This window comes from Nycticebus coucang, chromosome 3 (assembly GCF_027406575.1).
Source record: "Nycticebus coucang isolate mNycCou1 chromosome 3, mNycCou1.pri, whole genome shotgun sequence".
In the NCBI taxonomy this organism is placed as follows: Eukaryota; Metazoa; Chordata; class Mammalia; order Primates; family Lorisidae; genus Nycticebus; species Nycticebus coucang.
The window spans coordinates 27495461-27521926 of record NC_069782.1 but is presented as its reverse complement, the minus strand read 5'-3'; the positions used below and the strand labels follow the sequence as shown (position 1 = coordinate 27521926).

Genomic DNA, 26466 nt, shown 5'->3' with positions numbered 1-26466 from the left:
CATCTGGACATAATCTCAGTTCTTTCCTTTTCTTCCACACTCAAACTTCCATGTCATCTTCCTTGAAGTGTCTTCTCAATCTTTCCTCTGAATTTCCAAAGGTCTTTGCTTGGATTTTTCTTTTATAACACTTATCCAGATCTGCCTATATCACAGTTACATCTACATTTATTTTATTTACTTCTAAAATATAAATTTCATTGACAGGTAAAATGATGTTATTAGCCAATTTTACTTTTTAAAAAGTTGCTGAAGTACAGGGAATGGAAGACGAAGAATAGTGGTTCATTTCCTTTTCAAAGAATTACAGCACCATTCCAATTCTCCAAGGCACAGGAGAAGAAAAGGCAATGTTATCTGATTGCTCCATGCTAATTTTGTTTTTATTATCTTTATGATGCAGCAAAGATAAATAGGTTAGATGTTCTAGAACCCAACTGCCTAGGTCTTTTTTTCCTTTATTTTAAAGATAATGACCTACGGACTTCTGCCTTGTATTATTTCAAAAAATAAGTCTGCTGTTATTCTTATCTTTGTTCTACTAAAATGTCTTCTTTCTCTGGTTACTATTTTTAAATAAAACTTTTTATTTTCAGATGATAATAGGTTCACACAGAATTACTGTAAAGAATAACTAAGAAATCCTGTATACCCTTGACCCTGTTTGCCCTGATGATAACATTTCTCTTCTTTTACTTTATGGAAGATGTTATGCAGAATTGGTTTTAATTCCTCTTTAAACACTTGGTAAAATCCTCTGGTGAAACCTTTCATTTGGAGTGTCTTTATTTATTTATTTTTCTTTATTGTTAAATCATAGCTGTGTACATTAGGGCAATCAAGGGGTACAATGTGCTGGTTTCATATACGATCTGAAATATTCTCATCAAACTGTTCAACGCAGCCTTCGTGGCATTTTCTTACCTATTGTATTAGTAAGTTTCGCCTGTACCCATTCTAAGATGCACAGTAGGTGTGGCCCCACCCATTACCCTCTCTCCACCATAACCTCCCCCCTCCCTTCCCCTTCCTTGGCCCTTTCCTCATTATCTTGTGCTATAGTTGGGTTATAGCCTTCATGTGAAAGCTATAATTTAGCTTCATAGTAGGGCTGAGTACAATGGATACTTTTTCTTCCATTCCTGAGATACTTTGCTAAGAAGAATATGTTCCAGCTCCATCCATGTAAACATGAAAGAGGTAAAGTCTCCATCTTTCTTTAAGGTGGCATAATATTCCATAGTATACATGTACCATAATTTGCTAGTCCATTCGTGGGTCGATGGGCACTTGGGCTTCTTCCATGACTTAGCAATTATGAATTGGGCTGCAATAAACATTCTGGTACAGATGTCTTTGTTATATTGTGATTTTTGGTCTTCTGGGTATAAACCTAGTATAGGAATTATAGAATCGAATGGCAGGTCTAATTAGGTCCCAAAGTATTTTCCAAAAATCCTTCCAGAAGGAACGTATTAGTGTGCATTCCCACCAGCAGCGTACAAGTGTGCCCTTTCCTCCACATCCACGCCAACATATCTGGTTTTGGGATTTTGTTATGTGGGCTACTCTTACTGGGGTTAGGTGATATCTCAAAGTAGTTTTCATTTGCTTTTCTCTGATGATTAAGGATGATGAGCTTTTTTACATGCGTTTGTAGATCGTGCATCTTTCTTCTTTAGAGAAGTTTCTCTTCAAGTCCCTTGACCACCCTCAGATGGGATCACATGTTCTTTTCTTTGTGTGTGTGTGTGTGTGTGTGCGCGTTTTTTTTGTTTGTTTTTTTTTTTTGGCCGGGGCTGGGTTTGAACCCGCCACCTCCAGCATATGGGACCAGTGCCCTACTCCTTGAGCTACAGGCGCCGCCCCACATGTTCTTTTCTTGCTAATATGTTTGAGTTCTCTGTGGATTCTGGTTATTAAACGTTTATCACAGGTATAACCTGCAAATATTTTCTCCCATTCTGAAGGTTGTCTGCTTGCTTTACTTACCATGTTCTTGGCTGTGCAGAAGCTTTTTAGTTTGATCTGATCCCAGTAGTGTATTTTTGATACTGCTTCAATTGCCTGGGGAGTCCTCCTCATAAAATATTCACCCAGGCCGATTCCTTCAAGAGTTTTCCCTGCACTTTCTTCAAGTATTTTTATAGTTTCATGTCTTAAGTTTAAATCTTTAATCTAGTGAGAGTCTATCTTACTTAATGGTGAAAGGTGTGGGTCCAGTTTCAGTCTTACAGATCGCCAGCCAGTTCACCCAACATCATTTGTTAAATAGGGAATCTTTTCCCCACTGAATGTTTTTAATTGGCTTGTCAAAGATCAAATAATGGTAAGTAGCTGGATTCATCTTTTGGTTCACTATTCTGTTCCAGACATCTACTTCTCTGCTTTTGTGCCAATACCATGCTGTTTTGATCACTGTCAATTTATAGTACAGTCTCAGGTCTGGTAGCGTGATTCCTCCTGCTGTGTTTTTATTGCTGAGTAATGTTTTGGCTATTTGAGTTTTTTTCTGATTCCATATAAAACGAAGTATTATTTTTTCAAGAAATTTAAAATATGACAATGGAGCTTCAATAGGAATTGCATTAAAATTATATATTGCTTTGGGTAGTACAGCCATTTTAACAATGTTGATTCTTCCCAGCCATGAGCATGGTATGTTTTTCCATTTGTTAACATCTTCAGCTATTTCTTTTCTTAAAGTTTCATAGTCCTCTTTGTAGAGATCTTTCATGTCCCTTGTTAGGTATACTCCCAGATATTTCATCTTCTTTGGCACTACTGTGAAAGGAATAGAGTCCTTGACTGTTTGTTCGGCTTGGTTATTGTTGGTATATATAAAAGCTACAGATTTATGGGTGTTGATTTTGTAGCCTGAGACATTGCTCTATTCCTTGATCACTTCTAAAAGTTTTGTAGTAGAATCCCTAGTGTTTTCCAGATATACGATCATATCATCTGCAAAGAGTGAAAGTTTGATCTCTTCTGACCCTATGTGGATACCCTTGATCGCCTTTTCTTCCCTAATTGCCATAGCTAAAACTTCCATTACAATGTTAAAGAGCAATGGAGACAATAGGCAACCTAGCCCGGTTCCTGATCTAAGTGGAAATGATTTCAATTTAACTCCATTCAATACGATATTGGCTGTGGGTTTGCTGTAGATGGCCTCTATTAGTTTAAGAAATGTCCCTTCTATACCAATTTTCTTAAGTGTTCTGATCATGAAGGGATGCTGGATATTATCAAAAGCTTTTTCTGCATCAATTGAAAGAATCATATGGTCCTTAGTTTTTAGTTTGTTTATGTGCTGAATTACATTTATTCATTTACGTATATTGAACCAGCCTTGAGACCCTGGGATAAATCCCACTTGGTCGTGGTGTATAATTTTTTTGATGTGTTGTTGGATTCTGTTTGTTAGGATCTTATTGAGTATTTTAGCATCAATATTCATTAGTGATATTGGTCTATAATTTTCTTTTCTTGTTGGGTCTTTCCCTGGTTTGGGGATCAAGGTGACATTTGCTTCGTAGAATGTGTTGGGTAATATTCCTTTTTCTGTATTTTGGAAGAGGTTTAGTAATATAGGTACTAGTTCTTCTTTAAAGGTTTGGTAGAATTCTGACGTAAAGCCATCTGGTCCTGGGCTTTTCTTTTTAGGGAGATTTTGTATAGTTGATGCTATTTCAGAACTTGATATAGGCCTGTTCACCATTTCTTCATTCTGGCTAAGTCTTGGTAGGTGGCATACTTCCAGGTATTGGTCAATTTCTTTCAGATTTTCACATTTCTGAGAGTGGAGTTTCTTGTAGTATTCATTAAGGATTTTCTGAATTTCTGAGGGGTCTGTTATTTCATCGTTAACGTTTCTGATTGATGAAATTAGAGATTTTACTCTTTTTTTCCTGGTTAGGTTGGCCAAAGGTTTATCCATTTTATCGATCTTTTTAAAAAAGCAACTTTTGGAGAGTCTGGTGCCCCCACCACCGCCTGCATCGCGGCCGCCGCCGCCCTGCAACGACCACCGCCCCCTCCTGCCCTGCAGCCACTGCCACTGCTGCCGCCTGTGTCACCGCAGCCTCGGGACAGGCTGTATGATTAGGCCACAATCTTCAATGAGTGAACATATTCCTCAGTTCTGTGGTGTTCTTGGTCACACATTTATGGAGTTTCTGAAGGGCAGTGGAGATTACTGCCAGGCACAGCAGACAAGTGAACTGTAGAAATTCATTACTACTCCACCAAGAAGCCCCCGTAAGAGTGGTTAACCTGGACACAGAAGTGTTGACTTGAAATCTGCAGAGCATTTTACAAGAGTTCTGACCCGGATGGGGTAAACCTCAGTGCACTTCCTTTCTGTTGCCTCAATATTCCTGGATTGAAGAATTGCTGCTTCTTGTTAGAAGGTTCATTTCATTTATCATTACTTCCAACTTCATCCTCAAAGGACTGAGAATTTCAAGTGGAGTATATTGAAGTAGACTTCAGTTTCTTTGCATCATTTTTGTATTCAATTTTTTAAATTCTTTCATAACCCTTTTGAGTGTTTTTTAACTAAATTAACATGGCTCGAATGAACCGCCCAGCTCCTGCAGAAGTCACATACAAGAACATGAGATTTCTTATTACACACAATCCAACCAATGCGACCTTAAACAAATTTATAGAGGAACTTAAGAAGTATGGAGTTACCGCAATAGTAAGAGTATGTGAAGCAACTTATGATACTACTCTTGTGGAGAAAGAAGGCATCCATGTTCTCGACTGGCCTTTTGATGATGGTGCACCACCATCTAACCAGATTGTTGATGACTGGTTAAGTCTTGTAAAAATCAAGTTTCGTGAAGAACCTGATTGTTGTATTGCTGTTCATTGTGTTGCAGGTCTTGGGAGAGCACCAGTGCTTGTTGCTCTTGCGTTAATGAAGGTGGAATGAAATACGAAGATGCAGTACATTCGTAAGACAAAAGCGGCGGGGAGCTTTTAACAGCAAGCAAATTTTGTATTTGGAGAAGTATTGTCCTAAGATGCGGCTGCGCTTCAAAGACTCCAATGGTCACAGAAACAACTATTGCATTCAATAAAACTGGGGTGTTTGATGCTATTGCCTTGGAAGTAAAACTTGAGACAGGACCTAATTTGTCATATGTACGTGTATTAGCCAACATGTTGGCTTGATTAATGAAGCTTCCACAGGAGTACTGTAAAGCAGTTTTACCAGGCCACAAGCTTAACAGAATTGCAACCTCTATGTTTGGGTTATAGTCAACCTTTTTGGACACTAAGCAAAAGATTCTTGCTGTTCAGCATTTAAATGTGCTTATTATTTGTACCAATTGACCTTTCCTGAAATCATGCGGTATTACTGAGTTATGTCTTGTTTAAATCTATTCCCATGCCAGAATCTTATCAATATATAAGAAATTTAGAAAGATTAGGTGCCAAAATACCCAGCACAATACTTGTATATTTTTAGTATTGTACAGAACTAAAATCCCAGGAACTATGAACACTCTAGATCTTATGTGGTTTATCCAGTCATTTCAGACATCAAAAGAAGGCCCTTGGGTTATTTGCCTGCTCACTTTATGTTTACATCTCCCACATTTATATCAGTATACGTGAGGTTTGCTCAACCATTGATTTTTTTTTTCTTTTGGATTTTTACCAAGTCTTAGAGTGATTATTTAATGTCTTTCTATAAATCTCATTTTGTGCCGTTATAAAAAAACCTCCATTTTTTAAATCTGCATTGTACAGAAGCACGTCTTTACTGTCTTCAGACAAAAAACGCGTTACAGTTAATTTAATGTTTGCACTCAGAGGTGCAACCTAACAGGGAGGGCCTGAAAAAAGAGAAGGAGGGGGCTATTAAATACTTTTAGCAAAATGTTGCCTTTGTCTTGGGCAGGACATGTAGAAATATGCTCCTTAATTTAGTAAATATTTTTTAAGAGGTAGAGATGCTTTATTAATTGTAGCTAAAACAATTCTTAATCATAAAATTTCTGAAATTCTTGTAATTTTTCCCCATACTTATCAGAAGTTGTTTATCAACATTTTTTGTTCAAAGTGTGATTTTTTTTCCTTTTCTTCCCAACCTCTTACAAAAAAAAAAAAAATGGGTTTCTGCTAATGAATTGAGCAGACATCTAATAAATATTTTATATATGCCTTTTGAGCTGTGTAATATTTGGATACTTGATAATTTGTTTTATTATATAATTGATAGAATGGTGGTGTATTAATGTTAGTTCAACCATATATTTATACTGTCTGGGAGTGTGTGGTTATAGTTCTGTGGGAGAAATAATTTGTCAGTGTTCATCAGCTTGTAAAAACTTAGTGCGAGAGCTTAAACATCTAAATAAATAATGAAATGCATTAGAAAAAAAGCAACTTTTGGTTGTATAATTCTTTTATTTTCAATTTCATTTCTTCTAGAATGTACATAGTCTATACAATAAATACAATGGAAAATTGCACAGTTAGTTTCAGCTGGCTAGATTGAACTGAAGACCAATCCTCACAATTCAGACTGAAGGTTGAGACAAAACTTTCAGGATACATCTTGGATCATATGGTATTTCATTTTTCGAATGGTAGTTTGGGCTTGTCTTCTGGTCTGGGTCGCTTGAAACATTTATAACTCGGACATTGTGGATTTCATCATATATCTGTGGACCATCCTAGTTTATTCTCCCGCAAGTCTTAGAAGCTTTATGGTGATTATTGTGAGGTTTCCATTCTTGCATAAAGCATGATGCTGAGTTCATCAGAAAACTTTGTCCACTTCCTTCAGGGGAGGGGGGGAGCCGTTGTGACGCGCGGGCATCCATCTTGTGCGGGTGATGAGGCAGCTGGCACCCATGAGGCTGTTGGCACCCATCTCAGAAACAGCTTGGCATTTTATCTTAAAGTGTTAACCTTAAATGCTTCATGTCATACAGCCTTTGTACTCCTAAATATTTAAACTGGAAAGTAACTCCAGGACGCCACCCTCACTGTATCCTGGAGAGTCCCACATCTCTCCCTCCTGAGCCTGCGGGAGGCCAAGCCCCAAAGCGGGAACTAGGAGACCTGGACCTCGGATCCGTCCGTCTCACCTTTTCAGCTCCCCACCACGGGGCACCCGCACCCACAGTTGAGTCCCACGCACCTGAAAGCAGGACCCTGCTCCCTTTACCAACTCATGTTGGTCTCTGTTGGAGTGTCTTTTTAATTATTGATTCAATTTCCCTATTAGTTGCAGACCTATTCAAATTACCTATTTCATATTGGGTGAGTTGTGGTAATGTAATGCATTTTGAGAAATTTATCCATTTTATCCACATTGTCTAATTTAGTAAGAGTTGTTCAAAGGATCTTATTATCCTTTTAATGTCTACAAGGTCATGAGTGATATTCCCTGTTTCATTCCTGACATAATCTGAATCTCCTTTGTTAGTCTTGCTAGAAGCTGATCAATTTTGATAAACTTTTCAAAAAAAAATCAGCTCTTTCACTGGTTTTCTTTTCTGTATTATAAATTTCTTTTTTCAGAATATTACTTGGGTATAAATATTTTGGTTACACGAAATGCTTTTATACTGTTTTGAGTCAAAGTTATAAATGATTTTCTCTGCTAATTTTGTTTTCAATTTTATCAATTTCTGCTCTTTATTATTTTCTTCCTCGTACTTGCTTTAGTTTTATTTTGATAATCTTTTTGCACTTAGGTGATTTTATATGCATCTTTTCATTTTTGAGACAGAGTTTTACTTTGACAACTTCAGTAGAGTGCCATGGCATCCTAGCTCACCACAACTGCAACCTCAAACTCTTGGACTCAAGAGATGCTCTTGCCTCAGCCTCCCAAGTAGCTTGGACTACATTCACCTGCCACAACACCCACCTATTTTTAGAGATGGGGTTGCAATCCAGTTCAGGCTGGTCTCAAACCCATAAGCTCAGGAAATTTACCCACCTTGGTCTCCCAGAGTGCTGGAATGACAGGGCTGAGCCACCGTGCCCCACTTTTATATGCATCTTTTTGTGCATACACTTAGTGTTATACACTAAGAATTATGCTGCATTTTCATTCACATTTGTGATACATTTGTTAAAATGTAATCTCCACTGAAATGATTTCCACTGAAATTTCCTCTGACTCAAATTATTTGAAGTATGTCATTTCATTTCCAAATGTTTGAATATTTCCCTGTTACTTTCCTGTTATTGATTTCTAGTTTGAGTCTACTGCGGTCAGAGAACTCTCTTTGTATGATTTCAAGTTTTGTAAGTTTGCTGAGGCTTATTTTATAACCCAGAATATGGTTAATCTTGTATATGTTCAGGGAGCACCAATGTGTTTGGGTACTTTAGTTGAGTGAAGTGTTATATAAATATTAACTAGATCCTGTTGGTTGATGGTGTTGTCAAGTTCTTGCTGATTTTCTCCTTTTCTTTTGAGACAGTCTCAGTCTGTCCCCCAGGTAAGAATACCATCATAGCATCAGGGGCATCATCATAGCTCACTGCAACCTGTATTTTGTACCGGTTAAAATTACAAAATTGAGAGGGGGCAAGACTGGGCTCTACTTTGAGTTTTGAAACTATTCTTGCTACTTCTATACAGCATATTTGAAGCTATATGTGCTGTTCCATGATGCACAGCCACCTCCCCAGGTTTTCTGATTTTATATATACAAACTAGAGTATAAAGATAAGTGATGAGATGAAAACAAATTTCCAATTATCCATTCAGTAATACAAATTCTGCATAATCAATTGGGAAGTAGAAGAAAAAAAAAAGTCTGTTTTATCAGAAATGTTACTTTTCTAATCTCTTAATTATGACTTTTTTATTTTAATTATGACTTCTTAATTACCATTCATCTTCAGATTACTAACGCTATCATAACACACACCAATTATGAAAACTGGTGATACGGTTAAACCCTTAAAATTTTTAATAAATATTATTTGGTTTTTCATGGGTGAAAAATAAATTAGTCACCAGATTTCCGACACAGGTTTCATTCTTTAAAAGAAAAAACATAGGAGCACCCAACCCAACTTCACCTTAACTGCTCATCTAGCCAGTGTAAAATAATCATGGGGCGGAATCAGCGGAAAAACTCCAGTAACATGAATAACCAGAGTAGATCAACTCCCCCAAGGAACGACATGGCGGACACAACTGAAGAGCCCATTCATAAACACATGGCTGAGATGTCAGAAATCGAATTCAGAATTTGGATTGCAAATAAAATTAATAGAATGGAGGTAAAGTTAGAATTAGAAATTCAAGGAGCATTTCAAAAATTGTCTCAAGAATTCAATGAATTCAAAGACAAAATCACCAAAGATTTGGCACATTGAGACAAGAATTTGCAGCCCTCAAAAATCTGAAAAATACATTCGAATCCCTCAGTAACAGAATGGAGTAAGCAGAAGAAAGGATTCCTGACATTGAAGACAAAGCCTTTGAATGGTCCCAAACTCTCAAAGAGGAAGAGAAATGAAGAGCGAAAATGGATCATTCACTCAGAGAGCTCTGGGATAATTCAAAGAAAACTAATATTCGCCTTCCAGGAATTCCTGAAGGCAACAAAGTTGCTTCAAAAGGCACGGAGGCTCATCTTCAGGAGATAATGAAGGAGAACTTTCCAGACATGCCAAGAGATTCTGAAATTCAGATAGCAGTTTCAGAACCCCAGCACAACTCACCCCGAATAAGACATCCCCCAGCCACATTATAATTAACTTCACCAAAGTTAAAATGAAGGAGAAAATTCTGCAAGAAGCCAGACATAAGAAAACCATAACCTACAAGGGGAAGAATTTTAGAATGGCTGCAGATCTCACTGCTGAAACCTTTCAAGCTAGAAGAGGGTGGTCATCAACTTTTAATCTCCTAAAACAAAATAACTTTCAACCCAGGATCCTGTATCCAGCTAAAATGAGTTTCATTTATGACGGAGAAATTAAATACTTTAATGACATTCACATGTTGAAGAAATTTGCCATAACTAAACCAGCTCTCCAGGATATTCTTAGACCTATCCCCCATAATGAGCGCAATCGTCCACCACAAAAGTAAACTCACTCAGATACTTTTGATCAAATTCCAACTTCCACAGTGGTGAAAGGATTAAAAATGTCCACTGGACTTTCAAAAAACTGGATACCCAAAATTCTACCAGGCTTATCAATATTTACAATTAATGTGAATGGCTTAAATTGCCCCCTAAAGAGGCACAGGTTGGCTGACTGGATACAAAAACTCAGGCCAGATATCTGCTGCATACAACAATCTCATCTTACCTTAAAAGATAAATATAGACTCAGGGTGAAAAGATGGTCATCTATATTTCAGGCAAATGGAAATCAGAAAAAAGCAGGTGTCGCAATTTTATTTGCAGATACAATAGGCTTTAAGCCAACAAAAGTAAGAAAAAAGAAGGATGGTCACTTCATATTTGTTAAGGGTAACACTCAACATGATGAGATTTCGATTATTAACATTTATGCACCTGACCAGAATTTGCCTCAATTTATAAGAGAGACTCTAACAGACATGAGCAACTTGATTTCCTCTAGCACCATATTAGTCGGAGATTTTAACACTCCTTTGGCAGTGTTGGATAGATCCTCCAAAAAGAAGCTAAGCCAAGAAATTTTAGACTTAAATTTAACCATTCAACAGTTGGATTTAACAGACATCTACAGAACATTTCATCCTAACAAAACTGAATACACATTCTTCTCATCAGCCCATGGAACATACTCCAAAATTGATCATATCTTAGGTCACAAGTCTAACGTCAGCAAACTTAAAAGAATAGAAATTATTCCTTGTATCTTCTAGGACCATCATGGAAAAAAAAAAAAAAACCACAACAAAACTAAGAATCTAGAGAATACGAATACTCATTGCCAGAAAATTATCTAAAATCATCATTAGATTTTAAAAGCAAAGTATAAAAGCACCACTATACTGAACCTCAGTAGTTACTCTTCAATATGCTAAATCTTCATTTTAGCAGGGAAATTGTATCTTTCCTACTTTTCACAATAAAATTTTTGCAGGTAGATCCTTTAAGGCTGTCATAATTACAGGTGCAAAACTTTTCATTATCACACATAGTATAGATACACCTACCTCTCAAAAATTACAGTAGTTCGATGGCCCCTACTTGGAGTGTCGATTTCAATTTACTGGCCACACTGGACGGGTTGACAGGTTACTGGATGGGTAAAATCCAGGAAGTGTGTTTGACCACATGTTGTTAAGACCCAGGCTTAGGGCATTTGGAAGGTGAGTAGTGGTCTGGTTTGTGGGTTTGAGGGTCTGGGTGAGAGATGCATTTTCTTCTCTGTGCAAACCATAGGAATGTGACACTGAAGGTGGACTTAATCTATAGCCTTTCCCACTCTCTCTTGAACTGAATCTAGAGAGAACAGGCATTTTTTAAAAAACTATACTATACGCTGAGACAATGTGATGATATTAAATAAAAACAGGAAAGAAATTGACTACAAATGCCCTGTGCTGGGAGTTGGACTACCTAAGTTCTAGTTTTAACTGGCTGCTGACTTTCTGTGATACTTTGGACAATTCACTTACCCTTTAAAGTAGAGGGAAAAATGATTGTCCTGCCCTATCTCACTTCTTACAAGTAGAAGTAAGATAATATATGAATAAAGCACTTCAGGCTGTAAAAAACTATTACAAATATTCATAGTGTTCTGGTACTGTATTGTTAACTGACTCAAATGATCCAAAGTTCAGCTCCATACATACGAAATAATCATGAAACAATCTGTTCATGGATAGGAATAAATCAGTCTGATCTAAAAAGCAGTTTTAGTTTTCATTAGATGCATAGAACACTATAAATATTTAGTAATTGGTAAAAGACAGTGAGTATATTTTAACTCTTAATTCCAAATAAAAACAATTCAATAAATTTAAAATGTAGATGTGTTTGTAAACAGAATGTATCACAGAACTATAGACTGTGATATTTTTTATGACTAAGGCAGGATAAAATTGCTATTTCTCTTTCCTTCCTGAAAAATCATGAAAACAACAAGAAGAATGAAAAACAGAAACCCCATTTTTGGCAAAACAAAAAAATCAAACCACAAAATAGTAGAAAGGCTGCCAAAAGCAATGGAGATGGAGTAGGAGTGCATGCTGTAGGGAGCAGAGAAAGAATGTTGCAGGCTGCAGATGTCAGAAAGAAGAAAGTATACATTTTGAAGATGATGGGTACACCCTAAGGGATAAATCCCTTCTTTATATGAATGGGAACAAGGTACATGGTCTGACAGATGGAGGTCTCCAGCATGTGGTCTGGTTCCAAGAAGTAGAGGGGACAATGCTAAATGAGGAATTACACAAACTGTATTTGCAAAGAGAAGTCTATCTCAACTATGAGAATCAAGAGACTCTGTCTCATAGATATCCCCAAAGTTGTCTATCTCTGTTGGCTGGAGCAAAATAAAGAAGAAAAGGAATAGTAAAGTATAACAGTAAAAATAGAACATTCACAAGAAAAATGTTAATAGAAAGCAGATGAAAATAAAGATATATTCTACCATTACTCAATAAAAACTAATTATGCAATAAATTCTAATTTGGGATTTATAAAACATATAATCAGAGCGGCGCCCGTGGCTCAATGGGTAGGGTGCTGGCCCCATATACCAAGGGCGGTGGTTTCAAACCTGGCCCTAGCCAAACTGCAAGAAAAAATAGCCGGACATTGTGGCAGGCACCTGTAGTCCCAGCTACTCAGGAGGCTGAGGCAAGAGATTGCATAAGCCCAGGAGTTGGAGGTTGCTGTGAGCAGTGTGACGCCACAGCACTCTACTGAGGGCCATAAAGTGAGACTCTGTCTCAAAAATATATATATATATAATATATATATAAAACATATAATCATACAGTTTTATTGACTAGAATAATAATGAACAAATTCGTACAATAAATCACTAACCTCTGCTTCATGCTTTATTTTTTCTTCTTCTAAAATATGTGCAAACTCTTCTTTCTGGTGTTCAAATTCTGACTTGAGGAATGTGTGTTCATAGCGAAGCTTATTATATTCAGCTCTATACTTTTCCACTTCCTAAATTAAAGGAAGATTATAATTTATCACAGATAGATGAACAAAATTTGTACCTACTTCAAAAATCACTTTTGAAAATAGTAAATATAATTTTAAATTACATAATATTGACAGCTATTCTAAAAGTAAAATATAATAAATATCACAAATATAAATGAACCCAGAAGAGTCCTTGTGACAAGTTTTTTACATATAGAATTAGTACATTCCTGAGAAAGTATCAATAAAGGCAATTACCATTCAATTGACTTTATAACTTCACTGATTCTCAGTAAAATAAAATTGTATATCATAACATAAGTTTTTACCTCTGGGTTTAATAAAACAACACAATAGAACCTCTGTAAGTTGACCACTCAAGGGACTGAAACAAACTGGTCAACATACAGAGGTGGTCAAAATAAGAAACTTCCATTGACTATATGCAGTGTGTGTCTAGTCTATGAAAATTAGATCAATTTAAGGAGGTGGTCAACGTAAGGAAGTAGTCAACTATGGAGGTTCTACTGTATTTAAGGGTCAAGTACACCTTTCAAAAGATAGCTAGATGTAAAAAGTATAATTAAGTATAAAATATCACACTCTTACAAGTCAAACAAGAAAAATTCAAAATAGATAAAAGGTTATTTTATAATATTTACTACAGCAACTTAAAGTTCAATAAATATTATAATGATTGGTCAATTCAACATACCAACCTAAAGAATATGTATAGTACCACCATCTCTCTTAACTAACCAGAACACATGCAATTCCCTAGAGCAGCAGTTCTCAACCTGTGGGTCACAGCCCCTTTGCAACAATGAAAATACATCATGTATATCAGATATTTACATTATGATTCATAACAGCAGCAAAATTACAGTTATGAAGTAGCAACGAAAATAATTTTATGGTTGGGGGTCACCACAAAATGAGGAACTATATTAAAGGGTCATGGCATTAGGAAAGTTGGGAATCACTGCCCTAGAGTGCTCTAATCCTGTTTCCTAATGGCATTCTATGAAAGCTGCTGGTATTCTGAATACTTGACAAGAAACTTGGGTGATATAGCAGAAATATATAGGAAATACTATTTCAACATGGATCATAAAATTTTAGGTAACGAGGAAAGTGTGTCTCCTAAAACACTCAGCTCACTGCAAATCTTAATCGAAAGATTCTTAAAGCCAGTTAACAAACGAAGAAGATAGGTTTCATGATTTTATTAGAGACATACTTTGATTTGTTTTGAAAAAATGCTTTTACTTAACTTAATCATATACCTTGGGCCTGAAAGATTTTGTTTATTTCCAAAAATTAAATCTACTCCCAAACCATAATGGTTCACCATTAGGCGTATATTCAAAAGACCACATTATCAAGCCAGTAACCCATTATAAAGAGCAATCCACAATGGTTTTGGGCAATGGAAGGATGACTAGACTATAGCTACCCAAAGTGCTCCATTTTAGAGAGGACAATAATCCTGTGTATGTCCAAGGCCAGGTCTATTTGTTAAATACAGTAACACATATAAAATGCCTAGCCCAGTACTAACAGATGTATTATCTACAGCCTTTTCCTGGACTCTATTCAGCATTTAGTCATATCTACCAACACTTTATAAAAGGAAACTCATCTCAACCTGGGTAAAACTGTAAGAAATGTTTCCTTTATGAGGGTCTATGAAATTCTTTCCTTAAACAAATAATAATTGAGTACTTCTTGTATACCAGGAACTATTCTAGGAACTTGGAATATAGCATGAACAACACAAAAGTTCTTCCTCTTATGCTGCTTCCATTCCAGAGGTGGTAAAACAAAAAGTAGGCAAGATTATATAGCATATGAGAAGGTGATCTGTATCAGAAAAACAATAGGGTAGGGTAGGGTAAGGGGGTGTCCTTGGTCTAAGCAGTGATAGGAAAGGTAGGCTGCAATATTAAATGGACAGACTGGGGATGGTCAAAGTTGGCCTTATTGAGAAAGTAACATTTTAGCAAAGACCTACAACAGATGAAGGAGTTAGCCAAAAGTTATCTGGAGGGAAAAGATTCAAGGCAAGTAATGCTAGAGCAAAGGTTCTTTAACTGCACCCCTTCTGAAATGTCAAACAAACGTGAGGAGGCCAATGTCAAGGGAGGAAATGAGGTCAGAAAAGTAACGGAGTCCAACCCTAGGGAGCTACTATAGGGTTACTGGGTAGGGGAATGATGCTTTTTATCAAGACTTTGATAGTTGCATGAAAATAACTGCACAGTTCTTCATATAAGGTACTTACTTCATCCAGATTGCGAAAACGTTCTCTCATTGGAGTTTCTAATTCTTGCTGTATTTGAAATCTTAATACTTCCAACTTTTGTGGAGTTAATACCTAATATATAAATACAAACAATTCTAAATATGAAGTCGTAAGTATTAGAATCAAAAGTTCTCTAAATTTTAAAGCCTCTCTCCTAATTATGACAATCGAATTCAATTCATCGATGTTTTCACAATATTGCTAATTTTACAGTAATCACTATATATATAAATAGAATCATCACTCAAAACAATACTTTAAGAATCTCAATGTCAGACTCTCAGATACATGAAAAATTCCATCAACATGAAGTAAAGACAGTCACTAACTATTATGTTAGGAATAACTGTTAGCATCAAAATGAATACAATGGCTGATAGTCCATTTTGCAAAGAAAGCAAAATAAAGGTGTAATAATTTGTTATACCAAAGAGATTTCTTCAGACTTATATTTAATCAGAAAAGGCTGGTTTTTATTCTCACCATCAAAACTAATTTAGGTCATAATCTCTTATGATACTCATATTTCATAAGTAATTAAATATTTATGTACTCTCCACATGGGCAGACAGATTTAGTCTTGGTTCACCCATTGTATTCGCAACCCCACCCACCACTGTCACATAAAAACTGTTCCATTATTACTTCATGAATGAACAAATGAACAAATACCGGTTGTAAAAAAAATTCATTTTTTATTTAACTTAGCCTGTATAAAAATGAAAATAATGTCTAGTTTAATTCATTTGTTCATTGATATTCCAAATATTTCATTCAAAATACTACATTTTACTGAATGAAAGCCTACTATCCATAAAGCACTGTGCAATGTACTACAATCTACATACCACACTGTTCTAAGCACCTTATGTCCATTAATTTATTTAATTCCCAAAATAAGATCACAGTAGCTACAATGGGCACACAAAGAATCTAAATAACTTTCTAAAGATCATAAAGAGTCACACAAAGCACATATCTCCTCACAAGAAGTTCAAACTCTGGCATGAAAAATAACTCTATACACAAAGGAACTATAGAAATAGGCAATACAGGCTTACCAGATAGGTAAAGTCAAAGAGAAAAAAACATTAAGGATAGAAAGAATAATGCATCAGAAGAATGGGAAGACTGAAGCTTGGATGGAACTCAAACTGAAAGAACAGATAACATTTTAATTTTATCCTGGGACAGCAGAGACTGTACAAGAGAAAAGTAATTCTCAAAGATGAATGAAGACATTTTGGATGAGACTACACAAAGCACTACAGAAAATTTAGAATCCTGAGTCCCCATGCATTAACACCAGCACAGAGATAATTACTGATGCTTGGTGATAAGTGAGGATGCACTACACCACTCTCTATACTTCCATACATATTTAGAATTTCCATAATTCAAAGTTAAAGATAATAGGCTTTCCACTTTCAGCCAAGACAATAATATAAACATGATTTACTCTCACCTGAAACAAAGAAAAGAATAGACAAAAAATAAACAAAACAGTTTGCAAGACACTGGACATAAGTCAGCAAAATCCAGATCCCTGAAAGAAAACAGAAAAGGAAAGTTTTGAGAGCTTTTACAACATGACACTGGAAAGGATACCCAGGCAGAATCTGACAGACTCCCTGACTTGAGGAGAAAGACCAGAACCCAGGGACATCAGGGAGGTTAGAGTCACAACACAGGGGAGCAGACAGAAGAGCAGCACAGAAAGAGAACTATGAACATCTGTACAGTCTTGATTCATTCAGTAGAGTACTGAGTAGTAAAGGAATGTAAGGGAACTACTTAAGACTGAAGAAGAATCACCTGAAAGGAGTACAAAACTCATACAGACCTATGACTAGCTGCTATTCCCAAGAGCTAGACTAAAAAATTTCATTTCATAGAGAAAAGGGTTTTCAGCAGGATCTTGCCTCAGCAGCAGAAAATTAGAACTATACTAAATAAAATTTGGGCAGTCCCCAAATTACAAACATCCAACTGTGGTATGACTTACACTTTTAAATGAAGGCTATTAGAGGTAATAGGGAAACGTACCTGTTCCACTTTCATACAAATTCAAGAACAAACCTACAGAACCTATCTCATTCATAACACAGGGACTGTGTGTACTCTGCTCCCACTTAACCTTAAAAGCAAGACCTAGAAAGCTAAAATAGTCATTTAACTGCATTCTATAATAATGCTATAATAACTCCCAAGTAATTTAACTGTATTCTATAATAATGTTCAAGAATATTTCTGAGGGGAGAGAATATTTATTGGGATGCAAAAATATTCAACACTGTGCAAAGTAAAGTCCAACATCCAATAAAAATTTATCAACTATGCAAAAGAGGGAAATACTACCCATAATTAATATGGAGAGAAGGAAAATCAAGCTAAAATAGACCTAGAAGTGACAGAGATGTTAGAATTAGTAAATTACTTTAAACGATTATTATAAAGTTATTATAACTGAGTTCCACATGCTCAAAAAGCCAAAGAAAAGACTGAGTGTGTTAAGTAGAGATAAGGAAGATATAAAAAGAAAAAAGAATCAAAATTGAACTTCTAGAGAGGAAAACTATAATTTCTGAAATGAAAAGTACAAGAGATGAAATTAATGGCAGATTAGACACTGCAGAGGAAAGTTATCAGTGAAAATGAAAACATGGCAATAGAAACTATCCATGACAATGAAACAGAGACAGAAAAGACTAAACATAAAGTAATGAGCAGAGTATCAGTGAGCTATAGAAGAATTTTCAGTGGCCTAATATTAGAATGCAATTAAAGTTCCACAGGAGATAAAGAGGTAGGAGAGAAAAATATTTTTAGAAATAATGTCCTGGTTAGGCACAGTAGGTCACGCCTGCAACTGCAGCACTTTGGGAGACCAACGTAGAAGGACTGCTTGAGGCTAACAGTTAAAGACCAGTCTGGACAACCCAGCAAGAACCAATTTCTCCAAAAACGTTTTTAACACTGAAGCCCAGGAATTCAAGGTTACATGAGCTATGCTCATTATGATCATGCCACTGTACTCCAGTCAGGGAGGAGAGAGGAAGAGACAGGGGGTGGGGGTGGGGATGGGAAGAGGAGGGGAGGAAGGGATGGGAAGAAGAAAGGAAGGAAGTCCAAAATTTTTCTAACTTTGATAAAAACTGTAAAACCACAGACCTATAAAGCTCAATAAACCTGAGGCATCAAAAGATGAAGAAAAATGCAAAGATATATACATCAAACTACTCAAAACCAGCAATGAAGAGGAAATCTTAGCCGTCAAAAAAACACAAAAAGACACACTGCATACACAGAATGAAAACAGAGTAAGAACAGATTTCTTTCTTTCTTTTTAAGACCAAATCCCACTCTGTCACCCTGAGAAGAGTGCTATGGTGCCATCATGGCTCACAGTAACCACAAACTCCTAGGTTCCAGTGAACCACAGGAACTACAGGCATGCACCAGCATACTGGACTAGTTTTTCCTATTTTTAGTAGAGAGGAGGTCTCTCTCTTGCTCTGGCTGGTCTCAAACACCTGAACTCAAACTATCCACCCACCTTGGCCTCCCAGAGTGCAAGCATTACAGGTATGAACCACCATGCTTGGCCCAGATTTCTTACATGAAAGAACATAAGTGAGAAGACAGCAGAACATCTCTACTGGTGGGAAAAATAACCTGTCAACCTAGAATTCAATACTCAGCAAAAATCTTTTAAAACACAAAAATCTTTTCAGTTACACAAAAGCTGAAAAAAGTTTCTCACCAATAGACCTGCACTATAAGAAATGTTAAAGTCCTTAAGACAGAAGGAAAATAGAAAATGATACCACATAGGAATACGGATTTACATAAAGGAATGAAGACCACTGAAATTGGTAAATACATGGGTAAATATGTAAGATTTGTTTTTGTTTTTACTTAAATCTACTTCAAGTATAATGAGCATTTTATTCTATTTTACTTTGTCCGCCTCACTTCAAACAGACTGACTATAATGAGCATTTTAAACACAAATAATGATAATCTAGTGTGGGGTTCATAGGGTAGGCAGAGAAAAGTTATGTTCTAAAACCTAAAGTGAAAGATGTGTACCACATAAAGCCAAAAGCAACATTTAAAATAACACAAGGAATTAAAGCTAATAAGTCAACAAAGGGGGTAAACCAGTCATAAAGATAATAAAAAAAATTAAAGAAAAAATTGGAAAAAGAAACAAAGAACACAGAACAAATAGAAAATAAAAGAGTAGGATGGAAGATTTAAATCTAACTGTATTTTCACAACAGATGTAAAAAGCCTACACACCCCAATTAAAGGGAAGAGACTGGTAGAATGACAGTGAAATGCACAATATTATTTTCTTAAAGAATATTTAAACAAATATGTACTGAGTCTCAATAAACTTAATACATCATTGTGCCCATAAGTATTAAGTAAAATCTGCAAATAAAAATCAGTAAGTAAATTAAAGAACATGGCCAGGCATGGTGGCTCACACCTGCAATCCTAGCACTCTAGGGGGCCAAGATGTGTGGATTGCTTGAGCTCAGGAGTTCAAAACAAGCCTGAGCAAGAGTGAGACCCCATCTCTACTAAAAATAGAAAAACTAGCTGGGTGTAATGGTGCATCCCTGTAGTCCCAGATACATAGGAGGCTTTGCAAGAGGATTGCTCCAGCCCAAGAGTTTGAGATTGCTATAAGATATGACAATGTAAGCTATGATCATGCTACGGCACTTTACCTACAGCAACAGAGACTGTATCTCAAAAATAATAATAATAATAATTATTTAAGAATGCATATAATACTTTGGATATCAAACTCAACTATCCAAATTGTACAACCCATGAATAATCCACATATACTAATAACATTTATCTCTGTTAAGCTCAAATGATTTCTTAAATTATCAATAAAGAATATCTTAAGTTAAAGATGCAATACAATCACCTGCATTCTCTGTATTTGCAGTTGTATATACAGAAGAACCTCCATAGTTGACCACCTCTCTACATTGACCACCTCCTTAAGTTGATCTAATTGTCAGAGATTGGACATGCACCACATGTACATATCAGTACAGCAGGCCTAGTTCCTTATGTTTACTACCTCTGTACATTGACCAGTTTGTTACAGGTACTTGGGCCATCAACTTACAGAGATTCTACTGTACTGAAAATGTTGGTCTGGTGTACACATAACATCCTTTTTTTTAGTCACAGAGTGATTTAATTTGGATCACAAAAAACTAAGTATGTAAGCATAATTAGATTTATCTATTCTATAATGTATACATAGATCAAAATACCATGTTATATACCATGAATATATATAACTTTTGTCATTTAAAGGAACGATAGGAAGGGGAAAAGGAAAGATGGATTCAAATTTGGTTCATATGCTCTTACAACAAACTAATGCTAGAGGTTTCAATATTTAGAACAATAAAATATAGATTGAAACGCAAAGGTTTAACTAGTTAATTTAGATACCCAAAACTAAATTAACTGCAATATACTTTGAACATACTGATTATTGAAGTTTTACTAAATTAAAAAAAAAAAAAACTTGGGCAGCGCCTGCGGCTCAGTGAGTAGGGCGCTGGCCCAATATACCAAGGGTGGTGGGTTCAAATCCTGCCCCAGCCAAACTGCAACCAAAAAATAGCCGGGTGTTGTGGGAGGCGCCTGTAGTCCCAGCTACTTAGGAGGCTGAGGCAAGAGAATCACCTAAGCCCAGGAACCGGAGGTTGCTGTGAGCTGTGTGATGCCACAGCACTCTACCAAGAGCGATAAAGTGAGACTCGGTCTCCACAAAAAGAAAAAAATCAACTTAAGTTTCTTTTATTTATTTATTTTCTTATTATTATTAAATCATAACTACATACATTAATCATAGAGTACATACATAATCATAGAGTACAATGTGCTGGTTTTATATACAATTTGAATTATTTTCATCTAACTGGTTAACACAGCCTTCACAGTATTTTCTTAATTATTGTGTTAAGACGTTTATATTCTACATCTAGTAAATTTCACTTGTACCCTTGGAAGATGTACCATAGGTGTGCTCTCACCAATAACCCTCCCTCCACCTATCCTCCCCCCTCCCCTCTGCTCCCTATCCCCTTTCCCCATATTCTTGGGCTATAATTGGGTTATAGCTTTCATACGAAAGTTATAACTTGATTTCATAGTAGGCCTGAGTACATTGGATACTTTTTCTTCCATTCTTGAGATACTTTGCAAAGAATATGTTCCAGCTCCATCCATGTAAACATGAAAGAGACAGAATCTCCATCTTTTTATAAGGCTGCATAATATTCCATGGTGTACATATACCACAATTTATTAATCCATTTGTGGATCGATGGGCACTTGGGCTTCTTGCATGACTTAGCAATTATGAATTGGGCTGCAATAAACATTCTGGTATAAATATCTTTGTTACAATGTGATTTTTGGTCTTCTGGATATATACCTAGTAGCAAAGTTGTAGGATCAAATGGCAGGTCTATATCTAGATCCCTAAATGTTCACCAAACATCTTTCCAAAAGGAACTTATTGATGGCCGACTGGAGCCAGCTTTCCACAGAGGCTCCCCTCCAGAAGGAGACTTGAAGGACAGAAGTTTAGCAAGTAAGCCAATGGTTTGGAGCTGTGCCAAGAGAGAAGGCTGAAGCATGCACATCAACCCTGCTGAAGCGAGCTGTGACCCCAAGGAAACAAACAATTGGTACAAAATCCATTGCCAAGTGAACAGGAGTCCCCTCCCCCATGAGAACAGCTCGCAGTATACTCTACACAAACAAGGGAGCAGATTTCAGATCCCTTCTATTTTATCCCATAGGACAAACCCTCTAAAAACTGGAATTCCTTCCCTAGAGAGGACATACAAATGTGCCACAGCACTCTCTCGCCAGGCATAAAACTGTATATTTTCTCTACCTGTAATTCTGAACTCCCAGCACTCCCCTCCACTCTCATCCCAAGGTCTGGAAGTCTGTCCCCCATGGAGTCCAAATTCTTGGACATTTTCTCGAGAGGTGTGGAGAGGGAGTGGGCTGTTGCTGTCTGTGCTGATTCTGCAGCACGGGAGTAAGGAGACGACAGTGAACTGAGGCTGAGGGAACCCTACAGGAGAAGGAGAGGTGGTGCCCCACAGCACACAGCAGCAGTGGCGGCAACAACAGGGCTCAAACCCCTGGGGATATTTTGAAGAGATACTCCTTGACACGCTGGGCAACCAGATGAAGACAGGCATCTTCTCTGGTGGCAGCCACTGTTGGAACGTATCTGGGACGGAAACAAAGCCTCATGAGTAAGGGTATGCCTGAGGCGGTACCTGCCTGGATGGGGTGCAGCACATGAGCAGAGACGGCATTATTCTCAAGGCGGGGCTGAGCAGAAGGACTGCTTTAGTGAGCCTAAGACGCACCCAGTCCTCGGGGGATCACAGCTGAGACAAAGGCAGGCAGGAAGAGGCAGAAACCGACAGCTGAGTATGAGCTCTAGCCACGCCTGCCCCAACACAGATGGCAGCCAAGACAGACACACCAGCTCTGGGCAACAGCACAGACAAGGGTTGATCCCAATTTCTGTGAACTCAAACAGTGTCTGATCTGCAGGGGAATATAGCAGGGACAGAAACAAATTTTGCAAAATTGTCAGCAACATCAATCGGGGTGAGGCTGGAACTGAGTGAACCGCACCAGCCTCCATTAAGCACCCAAGGTTGTCAGGCCTCAGCTCCCCTTGCTGGATACTGCCAGAGAGCAGTGGCCTGGCCAAGGAGACATACATCTCCCTGTGACTCAGGCAGGCACAAACCCCTGGAGCATTTGCTCATTGAAGGGAACTGGGTCACAGACCTGCAGGGGTACCAGTGACTGGGTGTGACAAACGTGCAAGGTGGGAAAGGAGGCATCAACCTTCCCAGACCAATTCATTTGCCAGGTGGGTCCTTCTGACCTTAAGGAGCACGGGAGCAAGTCATACCTGAACTGCCAGCAGACCCCTGCTATCTACTTGTCAGAGACCTTTTGAACTCTCCCACCTGAGACCGGTGCTGACTGGGACAATTGATTTGGACCTCTTGAACTGGGCCAATCACCCAAGGACTATCCAAAGTGGTATCATGGGTGTGTGGTTATGGGAAGGTTTGATTTTCCTTTTCCAGTTCTTGCTGGTATTTCTCCACAGCTGAGTCTTCAACCCAGAGTAACTAATTCACTAGGGTAGGACAGAGACCAGCTGAAAACAAGACAGAGCCACTTAGCCCCACCACACTAAGTAAGTATCCAGTGTCTCAGGCTTAACACTGTATGGGCCCTTTGCAAAGCTCTAGGGGAAAAGGTACAGACACCAGTCCCAGTTTTGGGGCAAAGGGCTAGTTAATCACTACTCCAGGAGCCCCCAAACCCAACTTCACCTTATCTGCACAATAGCAAAATGGTGTAAAATAATCATGGGGTGGAATCAGCGGAAAAACTCCAGTAACATAAATAACCAGAGTAGATCAACTCCCCCAAGGAACAATGTGGCACACACAACTAATGAGCCCATTCATAAACAATGGCTAAGATGTCAGAAATCGAACTCAGAATCTGGATTGCAAATAAGATTAATAGAATGGAGGTAAAGTTAGAATTAGAAATTCAAGGAGCATTTCAAAAGTTGTCTCAAGAATTCAATGAATTCAAAGACAAAATCACCAAAGATTTTGGCACATTGAGACAAGAATTTGCAGTCCTCAAAAATCTGAAAATTACAGTCAAATCCCTCATAACAGAATGGAGCAAGCAGAAGAAAAAATTTCTGACACTGAAGACAAAGCTTTTGAACGCTCCCAAACTCGCAAAGAGGAAGAGAAATGGAGAGCAAAAACGGATCATTCTCTCAGAGAGCACTGGGATAATTAGAAGAAAACTAATATTCGTCTTATAGGAATCCCTGAAGGCGACAAAGTTGCTTCGCAAGGCACAGGGGCACTTACCAGATATGCCAAGAGATTCTGAAATTCAGATAGCAGTTTCAGAACCCCAGCACAACTCACCCCGAATAAGACATCCCCTAGCCACATTATAATTAACTTCACCAAAGTTAAAATGAAGGAGAAAATTCTGCAAGAAGCCAGACATAAGAAAACCATAACCTACAAGGGGAAGAATTTTAGAATGGCTGCAGATCTCACTGCTGAAACCTTTCAAGCTAGAAGAGGGTGATCATCAACTTTTAATCTCCTAAAACAAAATAACTTTCAACTCCGGATCCTGTATCCAGCAAAACTGAGTTTCATTTATGATGGAGAAATTAAATACTTTAATGACATTCACATGTTGAAGAAATTTGCCATAACTAAACTAGCACACCAGGATATTCTCAGACCTATCCTCCATAATGACCAGTGCAATCCTCCACCACAAAAGTAAACTCACCCAGAAACTTTTGATCAAATTCCAACTTCCACAGTGGTGAAAGGATTAAAAATGTCCACTGGACTTTCAAAAAACTGGATACCCAAAATTCTACCAGGCTTATCAATATTTACAATTAATGTGAATGGCTTAAATTGCCCCCTAAAGAGGCACAGGTTGGCTGACTGGATACAAAAACTCAGGCCAGATATCTGCTGCATACAACAATCTCATCTTACCTTAAAAGATAAATATAGACTCAGGGTGAAGGGATGGTCATCTATATTTCACACAAATGGAAATCAGAAAAAAGCAGGTGTTGCAATTTTATTCGCAGATACAATAGGTTTTAAACCAACAAAAGTAAGAAAAGAGAAGGATGGTCACTTCATATTTGTTAAGGGTAACACTCAACATGATGAGATTTCGATTATTAGTATTTATGCACCCGACCATAATTTGCCTCAATTTATAAGAGAGACTCTAACAGACATGAGCAACTTGATTTCCTCTAGCACCGTATTAGTTGGAGATTTTAACACTCCTTTGGCAGTGTTGGATAGATCCTCCAAAAGGAAGCTAAGCAATGAAATTTTAGACTTAAATTTAACCATTCAACAGTTGGATTTAACAGACATCTACAGAACATTTCATCCTAACAAAACTGAATACACATTCTTCTCATCAGCCCATGGAACATACTCCAAAATTGATCACATCTTAGTTCACAAGTCTAACCTCAGCAAATTTAAAAGAAATTATTCCTTACATCTTCTCAGACCATGATAGAATAAAGTTGAACTCAATAACAACAGGAATCTGCATACTCATACAAAAAACATGGAAACTAAAACTTAAGTTTCTAAATAGATGTCTCAGGATCTTTCTTTACTCCCATCTATTCTTTTTTTTTTTTTTTTCCTTTGAGACAAAGTCTCCCTCTGTGGCCTCAGCTAGAGTGCCATTGGGTCATCATAGGTTACTGCAAACTCAAACTCCTGGGCTCAAGCAATTCTCCTCCCACAGCTTCCCAAGTAGCTGGGACTACAGGTGCATGGCACCAGGCCCAGCTGATTTTTCTGTTTTGAACAGAGATGCAGTTTCACTCTTGCTCAGGCTGGTACCAAACTTCTGATATCAAGCAATCCTCCTGCCTTGGCCTCCCAGAGTACTAGGATTACAGACATGAGCCACAACACACGCACAGCCTTATCCATTAATTTTTAAACAGTTCGCTCCTTTTCACTAACCATGAATTCCTAAAAAGGGTAAGAATCATATTTTACCAATTATGTTGAGACTTGTATTTGGGAGCTTTATGTTTTTTTTCTGATATTCATAACTTTTGCCCCTATTTTACAGGTTAAGAAAAAAACAAAACATTAATTTAAAAGGTTTGAGAGTTTTACTTTCAGGCCAGAGCTCAGTCTTGTCAAGGTGAATGACCTCCTAAAAACTTTGCTGATAATCTGCAAAAGGCACAAGGCAAAGCAAGCAGAAATTGGCCAATCTGTGCAATGAAGCAGCTGCACAATATCCATTTAGCTCCTAATACAAATTCAGTTAAATTGCAGGTACCACTTGGAAACAACAGTGATTTAAGTCTTTTTTTTTTTTTTTTTTTTGTAGAGACAG

At 37.4% G+C, this 26466-nt stretch overlaps 1 protein-coding gene and 1 pseudogene across 9 annotated transcripts in view; one reads left to right on the top strand and one right to left on the bottom strand.

Moving 5' to 3' along the window:
• CEP83 (centrosomal protein 83) overlaps nucleotides 1-26466 on the bottom strand; it is a 137176-nt gene that overhangs the window by 60340 nt on the left and 50370 nt on the right. For all 8 annotated transcript variants that reach the window (XR_008378833.1, XM_053584242.1, XM_053584243.1 and 5 more), the window contains 2 exons: nucleotides 15391-15483; nucleotides 12996-13127 (listed from right to left, as the gene is read on the bottom strand). Coding sequence is in view for 7 of the 8 variants with exons in the window: in XM_053584242.1 (XP_053440217.1) it covers nucleotides 12996-13127; nucleotides 15391-15483 (225 nt within the window). In the remaining variant the exon portion in view is untranslated. The remainder of the gene's footprint in view (nucleotides 1-12995; nucleotides 13128-15390; nucleotides 15484-26466) is intronic.
• On the top strand, nucleotides 4114-5754 carry LOC128581431 (protein tyrosine phosphatase type IVA 1-like; annotated as a pseudogene). Its single transcript, XR_008378834.1, has one exon. The product of XR_008378834.1 is annotated as a protein tyrosine phosphatase type IVA 1-like (transcript).